This window comes from Opisthorchis viverrini (assembly GCF_000715545.1).
Source record: "Opisthorchis viverrini unplaced genomic scaffold opera_v5_27, whole genome shotgun sequence".
Classification (NCBI taxonomy): Eukaryota; Metazoa; Platyhelminthes; class Trematoda; order Opisthorchiida; family Opisthorchiidae; genus Opisthorchis; species Opisthorchis viverrini.
Genome location: NW_008751682.1, coordinates 1,391,082 through 1,408,175, shown reverse-complemented (window position 1 = coordinate 1,408,175; position 17,094 = coordinate 1,391,082). Strand labels below are relative to the sequence as shown.

General features: G+C 45.0%; 3 protein-coding genes across 3 annotated transcripts in view; 2 read left to right on the top strand and 1 right to left on the bottom strand.

The window, feature by feature from the left end:
- Positions 1-5,310: 5,310 nt before the first annotated feature.
- T265_02212 (hypothetical protein) lies at positions 5,311-5,710 on the top strand (the record flags this gene model as incomplete). Its single annotated transcript, XM_009166400.1, has 2 exons — positions 5,311-5,579; positions 5,635-5,710. The coding sequence occupies 2 exons, from the start codon at positions 5,311-5,313 to the stop codon at positions 5,708-5,710; spliced, it is 345 nt and encodes a 114-aa protein (XP_009164664.1).
- Positions 5,711-5,747: 37 nt separating this feature from the next.
- The window catches only part of T265_02210 (hypothetical protein), a gene marked incomplete at both ends in the record, with an annotated part of 61,688 nt that continues 50,341 nt past the window's right edge, over positions 5,748-17,094 (top strand). The window contains 5 exons of the mRNA XM_009166398.1: positions 5,748-5,839; positions 10,175-10,484; positions 12,941-13,287; positions 16,262-16,457; positions 16,568-16,803. Coding sequence (XP_009164662.1) covers positions 5,771-5,839; positions 10,175-10,484; positions 12,941-13,287; positions 16,262-16,457; positions 16,568-16,803 — 1,158 coding nt within the window. The remainder of the gene's footprint in view (positions 5,840-10,174; positions 10,485-12,940; positions 13,288-16,261; positions 16,458-16,567; positions 16,804-17,094) is intronic.
- The window catches only part of T265_02211 (hypothetical protein), a gene marked incomplete at both ends in the record, with an annotated part of 45,697 nt that continues 41,911 nt past the window's right edge, over positions 13,309-17,094 (bottom strand). Inside the window, one exon of the mRNA XM_009166399.1 lies at positions 13,309-13,368. Within this exon, the coding sequence (XP_009164663.1) occupies positions 13,309-13,368 (60 nt within the window). The remainder of the gene's footprint in view (positions 13,369-17,094) is intronic.

The following is a 17,094-nucleotide window of genomic DNA, read 5'->3' as shown; positions in this document are numbered from 1 at the left end:
ATGAAATTTGTGAACCGATCGTGCTCAACTTTTCCAAGTTTTCGCAGCAACAGTCGAGCTTTCCATGCATCACCAAATTGAAAAAAATCGGTTTCAAACATGCCTTCACAGTTCCTGCACCAATTTTTGAAATCCCGTGCAGCTTCAGCATCGAACTCGAATTCAGTACTCAAGCTGGCGGCAGCATTTGTGGAAGAATACGGAGACCCGGCTGTTTTTGTCGCATCCACCAACCTACTGCGCATGAGAGGTCCAGAAGGCCTCATTTTGTCTTCTTCGAATTGCTTTTGTGGCCGCTGTGAAATTACTTGGAGTTCATTCGCCAAAATTGATATCGTGGGTTCGGTTTGTCACCAGCTGTTGTGACCTGCTGGACGGTCGTGCAACTGTGCATCGGTCCCTTGGCCCCCTGCCCTGCCCAATATGAAATATTAAAAGACACGGTGGCTTCAGGCAGTCCTTAATGGAGACAAAGGAATATTACGACAACTCTATTCATAGGTTTATCACAGGATGTTCCACGAGGTCGTGCCAGAATCCCCGTTAGGAAACGAGCTAAAGATGCTCGATTCCGATTGGCTGATATTCTGACCAATCGGACACACCGTCGTTTTGTTCGTAGCCCGAACGTGATAAACCCATCCAATTGACGTGATGTTTTGGTTATTAGGAGTCGCCGGCCACCGTACAGCTTCTGAAACCTCGGGAGTCGAAATACTCCAGGGGAGTTCCCTCACATACATTCAGTACGCAAACAATATGGCTCTCTTCTGTTCAGATCCCTCCCAAATGCAGACGATTTTAAACAACCGCCACACGCGGTAATGCGATCCATGATGCCTTATGGACCAGAGACGTGGGCTCTACGCGTAGGGGAAATACGGAAGATGTTGGTATTTGACCATCGGTGTCCAAAACATTGGTCGGGTCTGGTGGGAGTATCAGATTAGTGGTGCTTAAGTACGCCAGATGGTCCTACGGGAAAGGAACCCTCCCGACAGTGATGAATAACTCACGCTCCATAGATTACGTTGGTTACGACGTACTCCGCATGCCAGAAGACCGTGTGCCTCGTAGTGCTCTTTTCGTCCGGCTCTGTTCTTAGTGAAAGCGACCGATACAGTGGACATTGGACCTGGCTACGGAGTATAAAATCACTAACCACCAAACCTAGTCGGATCGGCAACTGCCGCCTCCCTTGATGGGAACCCCGAGTCTCGTCTCACCAATGGCTATTGACACTGACAGAAGTGGCTCTATCGTGCCGTCAGTGGCGCTCGTGCATCAAAGCTGTCACCTCCAATACGTAGCTACCCGTTTCCTGAACTAACCGAACATGTCATCACCTCCTCACTGTCCCGCTCTCCGATGATCGAAACTGTAGCAGCTGGAACCAATATGCCTACGGTAAACGGTTTCTAGTTGATAAAATGATTGATTGATTTAACCAGACAACCGTGTAGCCAGTCCAGTAAAGTGCGTTCAGTCTTGGGCTAAGTTCAACCCACATGCCCTAGATTCCACGAGCCATTCGACAGGATCACCAGATATCCGAAGAGTGAAATGTGAAACATCTGAGTTCGTTCTAAGCAGCTTGAGGTGCACAGACGAAGTCAGGTCCTCTATGCATGTTTTGGGGACACAGTATACACCCGCATAGAGAAAGCAAGGTTTCAGAGAGAGATGCCTGTTGCCTAATTTAGCAGGAAGTACGGACACAGAGCCGCAACGTGGGTAACATCTTTGGAGTTAAGTAAGGGATTATTTAGATCAATTTAGTTGAATAAAGTCTTATTATGGGAAGTAGAAAAATGCGGCAGCGAGAACCCAGAGGGAACTTGCAACAAATGTGTGATGTGACCGCATATGGGGAACTCAGTCAGGCACATTGGAAACTGGCAGCATGACCGTCACCGACACTGTTTATCTTATCTTTCAGTGTCTCTGGTCTTGGACAGTTGGGTCACGCGGGTCCCACCCTTTAAAGTGCGCAGCATCAACAGCACCCAGGCATACAATTCGAATATATTAGTTGTTGAAACTGTCCAGTTGCAATAGGTTTTGAAAACTTACTGAAAAAACAACGAAGTTGCATCTAAATTTTTTTGGGTGGCAATTACCACCTTTAGCGGACCGTAGCCACCGGTGACAAGTATAACGTGCCACCCCTATTCACCACCGTTGAACACCAGTGGTGAGTTTATTGGGAATACCACGTGTGACTGCTGTTAATAGCTGTGAAGCGTCATCATCATCATCGTCATCACCGTCATCAATGTCAGCTGTAATAACCGCGTACTTATCGTACGGTGGCTGTGGCAGCAACGGGCTCTTTGGTTTTAAAGGTATTTCGACCGTGTTGGATAATGCGCCGGTGGTCACGGTCAACCATTGGGTGATCGGTTATTCGGTTTTTGAGGCCGACCTTTTGTAACCCGTCCTCTTCGGGGGAAGGCAGCATCGCTGTTTCCATTTTTGCTGAAATTCCCGATATACTGAACAAGAACGTAAACGCCGGAAGTCCTTCATAACCTTTGCGTTCAGTTCGTTGCAGGTGAGAAACCCTTCAATCCGGAATACACAGGCGACATCAGTATTGAAGACGACGACCAAGCACAAACAGTGTTGTTCACCATCGGCATGCGCCTTGCATTCACAAAGTGCGCACTAATGCTTTACAACATACGGCCTCCAAATATGTCCACTGCAATTCAAGGAGCAATATTGGAGACTGCGCAACGCTTCACACATCTTGGTAGTTGTGATGGCTCTGACGGGAGTGTCCGAAGAAGTCAGTGCACAACTTCCAAAAGCCCGGATCCCGGTCGCAGACGTGCACCACTCCTGAGGTCAAAATACATCGCTGGGTCTCTAATGTTGTGTATGCTAGGTTGGAATAAGGGTGATGTATGGCCTCTGCATACAAAGCATGTGATTATTGGTTTCGAACTTCTTAACGGGTTTATTACAGAACGGGTATTTGATTGTGGAGGAGATACTTTGGTCGCGGAAAACATTCAGCTGCCTCAGCTGCTTTGGTTGTGCCACATACGCTCATTTCTCATCTACCAAAACAGTATTACTGGCACAAACTTCGAGGTGATCAACGTACGACTTGGAAGAATGATTTGAAAATATTGCGACGAGTTTGGGTGTTGTTGGCTCGTTTGGTCATCCAGGTTATTGCAGCCATGCCCCCAGTGCGCTTTGGCTGGAGATGTTGCTGGAAAAGTTGGCTAGTCGATGTGTGTGGGGTTTACTTCAGGCCTTTAAAAATAATAAGACGGATGAAAATAGCTTGGAACCGATTAAGTAGTCATCGTTTTCGGAAGCGTTTGGTAACAATCGGTTGATTTATTGTTGGGCAACGTTTCGCTTTTGACACCAAAGCTTCTTCAGGTCAAGTGACTGGGCTACAAGGTTGGTCGATGTTTAGGGCGGAATGAGAACCAATCAGCTAAGTCCTGCTAAATCTGTGTTGGGTGTCGGCCAAGGGGTTCTGTGTTAGGGTCGGTCACGAAATGTTAGGTTGTTGGAGAAACCTTAAGTGGATTTGGGTCCAGCTGAGGGTCTAGTACTTCTGGCTCACATGATGATCCCTCCTGAACGTTGTTTACATTTTTCGTCCGTCTGTGTGGATGAACTAGTGCTACAATAGTTTGCAAGGAAGAGGGATTCTGTGACCTTTGTACGGGTTTGGATTTCCACCCCGTGTTTTTTCTGATGATTCTACGCGCATTGACAGCCACACAGTCACTTGTCAAATCGGTTTATCTAAGACCACTCTCCATATGCTCGCCAGTTCCAAATCCTCGATTCTATTCGCGCTGTGCTTGGTAATTTCCACCGCCTCCGCTATCAGTCGCTGTGGTGTGAATCCCGATCCCCGTCTTAAAACTTCCGCATTCTCCGGATCTACTCTATGTCCTGTGTCTAACGCATTTACCACCATCGCTGAGTCTGATCAGCGTTTGGTATTCTTCCGCGTGTCTCGGTGGTCTGTTAATCCTCCTTTTATGCTCCCCAATTCTAGTGTGCAATTCCCTGACAGTTTGTCCCATGTAAACCTTAGTGCAATCGTTGCAGTTAATTCTATACACGCAGTCCCTAGTCCTTTCAGCTGGCAAGGGATCTTTCACTTACACTAAGAGTGAGCGAAGCCTTTTTCCATTCTGGAAAGCTACTCTAATGTTGGCTAAGTTCAACAGCCTTCGAATAACCTCCGATGATCCTGCCTTATATGGAATTACTGTGGTGCCAATCCATTCCTTACTGGGTCTAGATACCGGAGCTAAATCCTTCCTAATTGCCGCCTAATCAAACTCACTGGACATCCAATTTCCTGAAGTTTGTTGGCAATCTCGATTTGAGCTGCTGTTCGGCCGATCTTTTCTGTGCACAGCGCTTTGATTCGACTACACATCGATGAGAGAATACTGGCGTACATGGACCTGGGTTCCGCTGATGAGTAGTTTAAGACAGTTCCTGTATCTGTTGGTTTCTTGTGGATACTAGTTTTTAATTTTCCACCACTCTTATGTGTTATACACTCCGAAAAGGGAGGTGTCCGAGATGGACTCTATCTCCATGCTAAACTTGATTTGAGGATTCAAACTATTGAGATTGTCTGCAGTTTGGTTACCCGCAGTTTTTCAGCCGGACTTCAAACCAGCCACGCAGCGTTGAACACTGAACTTGGAATCCCCGACACCTTCGGAAGTGAATGCTTTTTGCCCCATAAGCGTCATCGAGCTGCTGATCATGACCACCCACTATTTCTCAACTTTGGGTGAAATCCCCAGCTGGTGCTTGTTTAGCTTGACCCGTGACCTTTCCTGTGCTTGGCTGGAGACACAGAACGATATGGCAACTGACTGGTGTCAGTGGCATCCATACTATCAGTTGTTTTCCAGATTGTCTGACTAAGTGCTGAAAGTGTAAGCATCTCGGATTTTTATATTAGGCTAGCCCTAAATCCCCTCCCTCCCCGATTTCCTTCTTTGTCTTGTAAGGCTTTATTGAAACAAATTGACGTAGTTGTACGACGATGAGGCACAGGTATTCTCAGCTGGTGTCGCTGTCGATGGTGCTGATGATGATTTATTACCATTATGCTGTTGTTTTGCATATTGCTGGATGGCCGATCCGTTTCTCTGTCGCTTTTTCGACTGCTGCAACGGCCAGGGTTCTGTACACAAATACACACAGATCCAACGCACGCTATTTTCATTGTCCATATACACGTCGCTCTTAGTGTCTTCTGAACGCATGCTACTCTTATGATACCTCTGATCCTATTGTAGATACATTATGACAGAGGTTCTGCATGTTGAAGCTCAAGGACCGTTGCGGCATTGCTGGGGTTCAGGAAATCGCATACTCGTACACTCGGTTTCTTCCGGCGTGCGAAGTGTCTCTGATTCTGAGGATATACTGTACGAAGTAAAGTGGGGGGTTTCACTGACTTCTAATGAGTTCATGCGACGCCTTGTGAAGACCTCCTACGGTATGCACCCTCATTATCCATATAGTTTTTCAGACGTGTTCTGTGCCCTCCAATACAACACCAACCCGGAAAGGTAATTCATTCCGCGCGCCTGCTCAACCCTTAATCGCCAGGTGTGCTTCGTTCAGTGTTCAGTATCGTGCTGCACTAACAGTATGTTCACAGGAAATCCTTCAATTCCTGAGTTCGTCGTCAGTTAACTAATGTTCTCACCTTAATGTAGAGCTCTCTGTTGATATGGACGATGCCAAAGCAAGTTATCTAATGGCGCAGTGCGAGCTAGTTCTACGTCTGGAATTGATATGGCATCTCGCGGAATTAATCTTTTTACAGGTAATTAAGTGTTCAACTGTTTTGCATTGTTCTTTGTTGAACCAGATTTGTCAATATAAGGCCTTATTTTTGCCTCTGGGAGCACAGAAACCTACGAACTATGGCGACTAAGATGTCATCTACTTTTAGAGAACCTCGTTGTTCTTCCATTGGAATAGATCACTAAGGTTTCAGATTACGAACACTCGAGACATCGATCGTTACATTGGTTTAAATGTTTAAGCCTCCATCGAGATTTTTGCACCGTTACTTCTAGCGGTCTAATCTAGTTTACCCGTTAGCAACATAACGTTCAGCGTACAGACTCAACACATAGTACAGGACTTTCCCTCACTATTATCAGCCTAGCGCCCCCCCCCCCAAAGGGAACTTTTCAACAATAGCAGCCGAAATCTTGTTACAAATGCACCTTCCTCCCCAAGGTCGAATTGAGTCATGAGTTTAGATGTGTTTGTTTCCGGCCTTTCGTTTAGTGGAAAAAACTCGCATTCCGCGCGGTCGTGGTGTCCACGTAAACGACACTATATGTTACCTGTCCTTGGCTTCCTGTTTCGCCCACTGCGGTATATCAGTTCCCACGGTAGTTTGAGACAACCCTTTATGGAGACAATTTAAAGTTGTCACAGTGGTATTGGTAGGGTTACCACGGAATTTTCCGCAAGGTCGTGATGTTCGGGAACCACCGAGCTAAAAATGCTCGACCGTGACTGGTTCACATCCTGACCAGTCGGTGGATGCCTTTGTATAATCCGTGACTGGCTCGTGACACCCACTTAATCAGCGTTATTTTCGGTTACTTAAAGTTGTGCACCGGACAGTGCAGCAGTGCTGTTCGGCGCGGATGTTGCTGTGGCCGATAATAGGGTAAAATGTGACCTCATGAGAGCAGCTGCAGGCTACTTGACGATGTAGTAGGATCAGTTAACAGTATAACATCGAGCAATCCCACTGGGAAATGCTTATCAGATGGTGACTCTAAGAAGTCGGAAATCATGTAATCTATCAAAACTAGTGGATTTGCTGTCTTTGGGACCCATGCACATCAAGGAACAACTAGGTGCCAACTTGTGACCTGAATTTCTTATTTGTCCTCGATCATTTGGAAAACAAGGTGAAGGCTGTCCAAGTGTGACAACGGTTGTGCTCTAGCTTGGAAAAAGCCAAAGTCACGCTGGAATGTTCACGTGAATGCAGGCCGTAGCCGTAATAGATAAGTCTGCGTAGGTTTCTCAGGTATTTTAATCAGCAGGTAAGTACGCGGTTAACAAAACTTAGGCTTTCGCCCTACCGACACCACTGCCGTCACCTCTACTGTTTTGGATACGTTAGTACAGCGCCACTGTTCCATTCGGACATTGTTATGCATACTAGTGGGTAACAATTTAATGAGAAGATCAATGGCATAATTTATGCGTGGATCGTAGAACGAATTATGTAGTGTAGATATTTGTTTCATCACCTCTTACTTCGTGCCGCCAATCACCGCAGCCGACCTGAGCGGAATGGATACCAGGGGTGAGTGGCTAAGTGAGCCGACCTGAGCGGAATGGATACCAGGGGTGAGATGGCTAAGTGGTTAGAGTGCGAATTTATTGACTGGAAGGTCCATGTTTCGAACCCGACCTCTGCATCTCGACTCGTCCTGTCCAGGCTTGGGCGGGCTGACAATATCCCAGCCCTCGAGCTTTTTTAGATGGCATCGCAGCTAGGTATTACAGCTGAACGACAACTATAACGAGCACCATCACCTACATTCTCTTGAAGCTCAAAAACGCCCTGTGGATGTTGATGCTGCCCCCGTTGAAGGCCATTGCTCTAATACATTATCACGTAGCAGGTACTATTCAGCGCGAGCATTTTCATCTGGCGGATAGCTTTTTACCAACGATGAATGGTGAACGGCGTGGCTGCATTCATTCAAACCCAACTGCATTATGTCGTGGTGGAAAACGCCCACTTAGTTTCCCTCAACCACTATCAACTCAAGCTTCTTGTCCTCACAAAGCCCATTTTTGGTCCTTCACACCCCCGAAATTTTTGGTTTCATTTGTTGTTGGTGTGTGGTTGATAGTTACATGTGCCGAACCTCTTCGTTTCCAGAACTACGTGTAGTGTTATGTTTGTTTTTTGTCCAAATTTCTGTTATCTCATCTGACCGACGTTTCTGTTTCCAAAGTGCGTTCCGACAGAGTAGCATGTATGCACGGCTTGCGGATTTTAATTCGAAACTTGAAGTCTTTTCGCTTGGTCATGTGGATAAACTCACATATTCCAGAAGGTCGCAATTATCTTTGGCAGTGAGAGTACTCGTCTGTATCCAAGTCCTGATTTTCCCAATAGGATGTCATTTCTGTGTGCTATTCGTGTTGTTGCACGGGTCTCGCGGCCTGTGACACCCACCTTTCATTCTGCTACATTTTCCACTACTACGGTGAAGGCTACCACTCTGTAGCATAGGGTTTTTGAAAAGCAAACAATCGGACTTAAGACTGGTTCCACAAGTAATTGATTTACCTTCAAAGAATGTGAGGATGTTGATTTGGACTAGTTTTACGGCTGCACAAAAAACGACCAACGCCGCTGGCTTTGTTTTTAAATCGTTTCACGACTTAAACGTGCTCCCGTTGGCTTTACTGGGCGCGACCGGTGGCCTATTTCGATGGTATTGTGGGACACTTTGTACTTTTGAAGAATGGATTTGAGGTGCCAAAGACTTGAACAGTGTACGGAAACTCAATAGTATTCGAGTTCCCGATAGGCGATTTGCAATTTCGGCAGTGGAGCATCAATGTACTACTATGTACTATGTACTACGTACTACTGTCTTTGATGATCTAGTTGTTGTATTTTGAGCGGCGCCCTTCTCTTACAATAACCTTTTGTTTAAAATGACCCCCTCTGTCAGTTTGGTCGTCTGTATTTCCCCCCAAAAAACTAGGCTTCTTCACTAGTTCGCAATGAGCACATGGCAGACGGTTGAAAGGTATACAAATGTGCATAAATCACGTATATCAGTGTTTGGTCGTGGTGTTCGCCATTCTGGGGCTGCTACGAGGCAACTTTCCAGTTCCAGTAGTCAGAGGGAGTATAGACTTAGTAGCCTGCTTGCACACGGAATACCTTCGCCCAGTACAAATATGCCCGTTGTTCACAGTGACGCAGTTAACAAAGAACAATGAGTGTTATGTAGTACTGTCACACATATGAAGCATTCACGTTAGTTGAAGCAAAAAACTTCAGTCAGACCTGACAGCCACCCGAGGGTCACGTGTTTGAAACACTCATTGAGTTTCGTGAGATGCCTAGTGCTGATGGTTTCCAACAAGGCTGAAAGAGCAGTACACTGCTTCTGCGCTTTTCAGCATCGATTGACCTCGCTGACTGTAGGAAATCCCACTTGGAGCTATGTAATTCTGGTGGGGATTTCGTCCTGTAGGTGTAAACAATCTATGCTTAAAAGCCTACATGCACTGTACAGCCGTTTGTTTATTCGTTGTTGGTTTCAGTTCTGTGCTTATCTGTACTTCGCCATACAGAACGAAATAAGGCTACTATATGCAGACACTTGTTTGGGAGGACTATATCAGGCTGCTTCTGGGTTCTTTGCCGAGCTCAAGTGGTTTCACAAATGGTATATCTGTAGCTGCAGCGACTAAATTAAGCACTTCCTTTCAGTTACTGTGTATCCGACTTCTACAGATTGTACGTGTCTTAAGGATCCAAAATAGGTCATGAAACCTCTTTCTTAGTCCCGCAGCTGATTTCTGTGGAAAAGAAACATCGGTTTGGCGAAACGTTTTTTTGAGTCACTTGGGGATTTTCTCTGGATCGCATCGCTGCCTGCCTTAACAGTCCGTGAATTCTGTACACGCAGTTGCGGTCTACAGGTCAACAGAAAGAATATGCAGGTCCATCGGGAAACTCCACCATTATGACTTTAGATTTAAGCTGGATCTGCCTTATCTTGCCCGCATTCGTGGTTAGTCTGGAGCTTGAGTTTCTCGGTTGGTATAAGCTGATTTGATTAGTCTGTTGTGCGTTTTCTTTGGCCGTTGTCGCGTGCGAACAGCTGTTTTGAGTGGTCAGACCGGTAGTCCGTTCGGGTTACAGTTTATCCTCTTGTGAACTACATTATTCAGGTTGGATTCGGACTAGCTTCTTTAAGGGTTTGCCTCATTTTAGAAAGTTGAACTGCTTGGCTCTTTCATCTAGTGGTTGTGGTCGTTCACCTCCTGACTACACTGTGCAAGTGATCAAGCTTTTGTGAGTGGCTTTTTGGCGAGACGTTTGTTTTTTTTTACACTGATTTGTTTGTTATCATCATTTATGTTTTAGTCATTTCCAGAAGGCCACCTTGCCTACAATCTATGTAACTGGTTCCATGTGCAGTCTCAGGAGGCGGCTGACAACGCGCGACTTTTGATTGATTTACACGGCGGTTCTTCAGGAGGACGACCATCTCTTGTCCGGCCCGAGGAAGATGAGCGATTCTGGCCAACCGTTTTGGCTTTGGTTCTTCAGGCACGACCGCACGAAGCGGCTAGTCTGCTCGCAATTCATTCGTACGCGAATAGCCGTGGGCTTCGTAGTCTACGTCAGCTTCTAGTTGCCATGCCTATCGCGTCACACAACACTAAAAATAAAGGTATGTAGCACCCACCTCCGTATATATACAGCTGCACAGGTAGGAAATGTTACCTTGGAGATGTTACCCCAAAAATTAGCGGTATTTGCCGGATGCCCAGTGAAACCTGTTTATCAGTGTAATAATGATATCACCTCATCTGGTGACGATAAGTATGCACTCTGACTGCCCCATTAGGTGTACATATAACCAACTGGTTTGGGGATTCTAGTTCATGAGTTGCAGTATGACAGTACACCATACTGATTCAAATGATGCATAATAATAATAATAATGATAATAATAATAATCGTTCAGCTCTACTTCCGTTTCGGAGCCTGGCTGCTTTGCTATCCAAAGAAAGAACGAGTGATGGGATACTGCCAGGTGACCCAACCCTAGACAGGGGAGTCTAGAGAATGGGGTCAGTTTGAACCACGGACCCTCCAATCAGTAAATTCGCCTCTAAACACTGAGCCATCTCGCCCCCTCATATTGATTCAATTCAACGTTTACTCACGCGTCATTTTCTTTTGGATTCCCCACGCCATTTAGGGCGTTCAATTTCCACATAACGCTCCTGGGAAGAATTGCGAATGCTGCCGGCATTACTCCTCATATTTTCCGACTACGTGTTTTCTGTCCATAAGCACCGTATCTTTAACGGCGTTAAAACTATGAACTACCCTTCAGATTTGTTAATAAACCCAAACGTGTCTTGACATTTGGTTTTCCTGTTATGTTTTTCTGAAACTCTTCCTTCTGGACAGGTCACGTTATTACGTATTCTTTCTTCAGAAATAAACAGTGGTCATCTTTTCGAACGGTTCGCACCATTAGCTGGTTTGGGTAGTAGTGCACCATATTTCATCGCTACTTATATACTACTATTGCCTTGCTGAGTAGAGTGAATGTCAGCAATTTGAAAAACACAGACGAGGTGCAACGGCTTTGGGCTTGCTTGTTTCGTTGCTCGCTTATAGAGTCAATGCTTTTTGGGAGGAATTACAAAAATCTTACATGGATTGGTTTCTCGGAGTGACCTTTCATTTCGGTCAAACAGCCAGTGTGCGTGCTGCTGACCATGACTTCTTGAGCAGTGACGAAGCCCTCCCTGGCCAGTTGCCATGCTCCATGAACGGACCAACAGCCACCAATATCCCACTTAATGGTGATCAGAATGTCTTCGTAGTTTCGTTAGTTAAGGAAAACCTGAAAGCATTCTACGAGATTTTCTCTGGTTTTGAAGGGGTTTGTGCATTAGGAATTTCTCACGAAATGTTTTGGTTGGCTAAGAGTATTCCCTCCAAGGTGAGATTTTGCATTTTGGTAGGTTGCTCACTGATGGATCACTCTATTCTTAATGGAGGGCTTAGTTTCGATTTAGCCTGGCTTGCTGTAGATAGCTATTGAGCTTGCCTAATACTCGAGATGAAAGCCTCGCATGACGGTTGTTTCGTACTGATATCAATCTTAGCTAGCAACACTGCAATAGTTGACCCTGAAGATAGCACAGAAAATATCTGACAGCCTAGCCTATTCTGGAGAGTGTTGTTTTTTGGAGAACCCACCAGCTAGTTATGAAAGCCCTTCGAATACTTTTGGATCTATAGCTTTAGACGGTAGTCCTTGAATTGAGACCCTTTCTCCAGACCTTGTGCAGCTCCGGATGAATTTGAGCGACGTTGTTGACTTCACCAAAAACAGTTCTGATTGTATGTGTGTGTGGATTTCCTTTTTACGTACTACTTCACCAGTTGCTTCTCTCAGTCAGCCTCTCTTTGTATTTCCGCAACGCTTGACCTCTTTCTTTGCAAACAACGAGGAAAAGCGTCAAGTAATCCTCAGTTTTTATGAACTAGTGAAGCATAACGGCGAATTCTAGCAGCTAACTGTCCTAATATTTTTGACTACCGCTACAGTTTCTCGTTCAGCTCCACAGGTTTTGTAGCAAGGTCTCGTTTCCGTCAGTAGCACTATGGTCCATGCTATGTTCGGTGATAAGGTGGCTTCCAACAAGAGAACCTGGATCTTTTACTCAATGCTTTCGATTAGGTTCTTACTAATGACCGGTGATCGATCATTCGCACGGCTGGCTAGTGGGTGGTAAAAATGTGACACTGTATGATGCTATCGCCCAAGGTATGCCACGTCCACTGGTAGCTGGAGCAGCAGAAGACCACTCAGCTACTCCATTTTGAAGCCTCTGAAGTGTTGCGACCACTTCTCACTTGCTTCAATTAGGACACAAATCCATTTCATACTACCAAGGTCATTTTTGTCAATTCTTTGGGAACTTCAAGGTTGTTACTTTCTCCTGTTGACAGGAGGTGGCGTTTAAACTTCAGATCCTCTGTCGCCAAAAATACAAATCTCTCTTTGGAATTCTTCAGAAAATCTGGAAATTTAAAATTCAACCTTTCCTTTTATAACTCCGGAGAACCTAGCAATCAAACGTTTTGCATCATTGTTTATAGGAACCTGGCGCAATTCAGGTGTAGCATTTTCCCAGGCGTGGAATTACTGGCAGTCGGAGTGTCGGCGTAGACTCAGCGGTGGCGAATTCGATCACACCGGAAATGACCCAGAATCGACCCAGTACGTAAAACTCATCGTGTCCATTCTTGCAGGATCGTCAGCTTCTTGGGATGATCCACTTATTTTGCTCGTCACTGGTGGATCACATGCGTGGTACTTCCGCTTTGTTTCGTTCCTGTTTTACACCGATCAGCTGGTTACCATGGATGCACTGAGTGGTCATCTAGACGCTTGGTTAAACGGTCGAGGTATCTCGGAGGGTGAATCTGACTCCGATCTAGACCAGGTATGTTTTGCCTCCATCTGTCTAAGCTCTGAACATTACAGTTATGTACACATCCTGTTCCTCTTCAAGCGGATAGAATAACTGTTTTAAAAAAATAGTTTACTGAATTCGTCAGCGCACGAAACAATCGTTGTACAAATTCATTTCTGATTTATTCGGTAATAAGTGGTGTTTCCGTAGTTTGGACAACCGTTTGTTGCTTTCGTTGATGGGTTATTACATCGCTTGAATAACGTTCGTTGTCCTACATAACTGATAGTGATCATTTCTGTGTGGGTTAATTGATTGGACCCCTGTGAACTGCGGGTTATACGTTGCTAGGTTACTTATCACGAGGCAGTTATTTGGACATCGACCCAATATTCACATCGTTCAGTTTATCAGATATCAGGTCCAACAGAAAGCAACATAAAATTCAATCAAAATGCTTTCCGCGATTATTTACTAGATCTACTCCAAACAATCATTATTGGCATTAATTTTAGCCGGATGTTTGAATGTCCAGTTTCGTTGTCCTTCAATAAAAGAAAAGCGACCGGCTGGCGTGCTCAACGTCGGCGCAAGATGCACAAGCAATGTTGACAGCCATTTTTAGTTATACGCTTTGCAATCACGGCAGCACGGCATTTCTACGTGACCAAAGTGTCCTAACTAATCGGGGACCAAAACAGATCACTTCGCAGTCACCTACAGTTGGCGATATAACGTGGATTATTGTCGCTCGTTTTGGATTAGTCAGACAGTCTTCTTCGCTAGCGATCAGCGCTTGCTCAGAGGGCACACCCATATGAGCCCGATGTAGTTCAATGATTGAGGGGCAAGCCTACTAACCGGAAGATTCGTGGTTCGAACCCAACCCCAGCACCTAGATTGCTTCTGTCCACGTTTGCACAGCTTGGCAGAATTCCGACCCTCGTGACCCATCGGATGACATGGCAGCTGACCGTTCAATAATGTCATTCCTATACATCTCTATGTGGTGCAAGCAGATGCCCTATCGACTCTGCAATAGGACGATAAAAAGCCCTCAAAAACGCGTAGCTTCACATCTCATCGTGCAAGCAGAAGTCAGATGTTGACAAACACCAGAAATAAATTTTAGCTGCAATCCGGTCTATATTATAAAGGGTTGACGATACAAAAACTTATGTTTGAATATACGTAATACACTACTTATAAGGTTTTTGAAAACTTTTCGACAGCCCACGACGGTTTCGTCTTTTTTGGGGCTCACCAGGTAGGTGCAGTTTCCGAGTTTCCGTCAGCCGTATGTCCTACTTGAACCCGAATTGCGCGAAATTAGCGGAATAAACTCATTTGCATGTCAATTTGGGTTTTCTTAAAAATATCACAAACGAGAGATTCAACTGGGTTCCAGGTGAGTTTCCGTCAAAACCAAATTGGTATGTGTTTCACTTCTGTTCGAAGTTACTGGATCCTTTTAAATCACTACCTCTGTATAGCAAAACATGGAAGCTTAGATGCAGATCGAAATGCAGTCTTCAACGAGCCTCTGGACAATTTCACTTAAGGTAGGTAATGAGGATGGACGGGGTTTTACTGTCTACGGATGGTCCTAGTTTATTCTTTTTAAATTGTCTAGTCTTGTCGGAAACCAGCGAGATTGTATGTGAAAATTTTGGCACAGTGTGTCCATCTTTCACCAAAGGACGGAACATTTCGACGTATAGTTTAACTGGCTAGAGCCAAGTGGTATCCAGTTAACTTCATCATCACAGGAATATACCAGTGACAGATGTAGATGCTTAACCGCCATACTGAATGTCAGAAATACGAGTGAGATTCCACCGTCAAAACAATCGGGAGCAAGAAAGCATCCCAATGAGCAATTCTAGGCATCGTGTTGATTTAAGACATTATGGGAACATTTGCGAACGTCATCCATCTTAGGCCCAATTAATATCGACATACAAACTTCAGCCAGACATTTGGGTTAAGAACGGACAGTGTGCTACCCCTTGGTGTCGATTAGGTCCCATATATTTTAGGAAATCACTTGAAACTCGGACAGAAGGACGCGAAAATTCTACAGCGTTCAAATTTGCGATAGCCGCTTTCATTTTGTACTGCCATATCGTGGATCTCTCCCTCTCGTAAACAACTGTTTTTGGCAGATGAGTTATGAATAAGTAGTGCATCTTCCAACAGCAACCTGGCACGCTTCATCTGCTGCTCCAGCGATTCCGGTTGATTACTCAGTACTCTTTCACAGAACGCTTCACTGTACGTGTATTGCAAGCAGCTAACGCCTACCATGCTACGTAGATATCGATAGCTGAATGCTTGCGGAGGGTCTCAATGATTTTGGCTTTACTGTAAGCGTCGTATGAAGGGAAATATCGTTTCAAATCAAATATCAAGCGAGTTTAATGCGCCACATCGTTTAAAGAATATTGTGAACGAAAGGTGCGGTTGCATTTACCGTTTACACTGCCTTACTTTACGAATGAGTCTTCGTTTCCGCAATACCAAAACTCTTTTAGAGAGGAAACTCCTCGCACGATATAACAGTTTCATTGTTTCATAGGATGTTCTCGTTAAACGTCGATCTCCATACCAGCATTTGGATGCTTTAGCGCAACTGTCGGACTTGTTGGATTACTCTCATCATACTCATTATACCCTTACTTTGTACTCGAGTTCAACTTAGCTGTAGGCCAAACAGAACTCTTCAGAAAGAAATTTTTTGTCTCAAGATCATGGCTTCCGCAACCTAATGCCGCCATTTCCTGCTTGTCTTCAATCCTCTTCTCACTCAACTCATAGCGAAGGCTGTTTGAGTCGTGTTGTAGCTCTTGGGAACGGCCGACAAAACCGGTGAAATCGCCAATTTGAGTTTTCATTTGTACATAGAAATTATGACAGAATAGTGATGTATCCTTATATTGACTGAGCTCTGAATAACTTTGATCCACTGCTGCATCCTAGTCACCCGTGTTTCTTTTTTATTCAGGTAGTTGACTCTCTGCTCATCAGTATCTTCAAATTTGATGTTCAGTCATTTGTCCGTGTGGCATGTGAAAAACTCGAGAGTTGGTGGCTTGTGGCCCACTTCACAAATTTGCTACACCGTACTTATCCTGATGTTCTCTGCTCCACTGGATCATCCGAAGGCATAGACACCTTTAGGGCAAAACCGGAAGACCACGGTGAGTGTAGTTTGTGTTTTTCTCTGATAAATTTTTTAGATGTTTTTTTAACCGGTTCTTGACTGCATTTTCCGCTCTGTCTAACGTGCTCATTCCTACTTTTCCTGTAGCCGAAGTATCAAGCATTCAGAACCAACAGTCAGAGTTTGCTGTTATATCCCGTGACCGCCGTTCACCATCGCTGCCTGATTTCTTCCTCATTGGTTACGCTGAATCACTGGCCTGCGACCTGGGCCTATTGCCAGTTGCATTGGGGTATCTGGACTTTTGCGAGAATGGCTCATTTCGGCAGTCTGCACTGCTATTGCGTCACGCCTGTCCTGTTTCCACAAGGGCTGTGAATTGGGTTAGTGAACACCTGTTGCATTTCACACATGACTTTCCCTGTATGCCTCAGACTGAATTTACCAATGTTACTTGGGACAGCTGTGTAACTATGTATAAACTTCAGCTGTCTTTCGCACCTAGTTGGTTATGTGAATCACTTTTTCATTTACGTTCTATCTACACACGCCCACTGACGGAGCATTTTTCGCCAGCGCCGATTTTATCTAGCTGAAGTATACCGATTTAATTTTTTATGAACCAATCAATCCGTTCAAGCGGCATGATCGAATCAGCGGATTCTAATCATCCC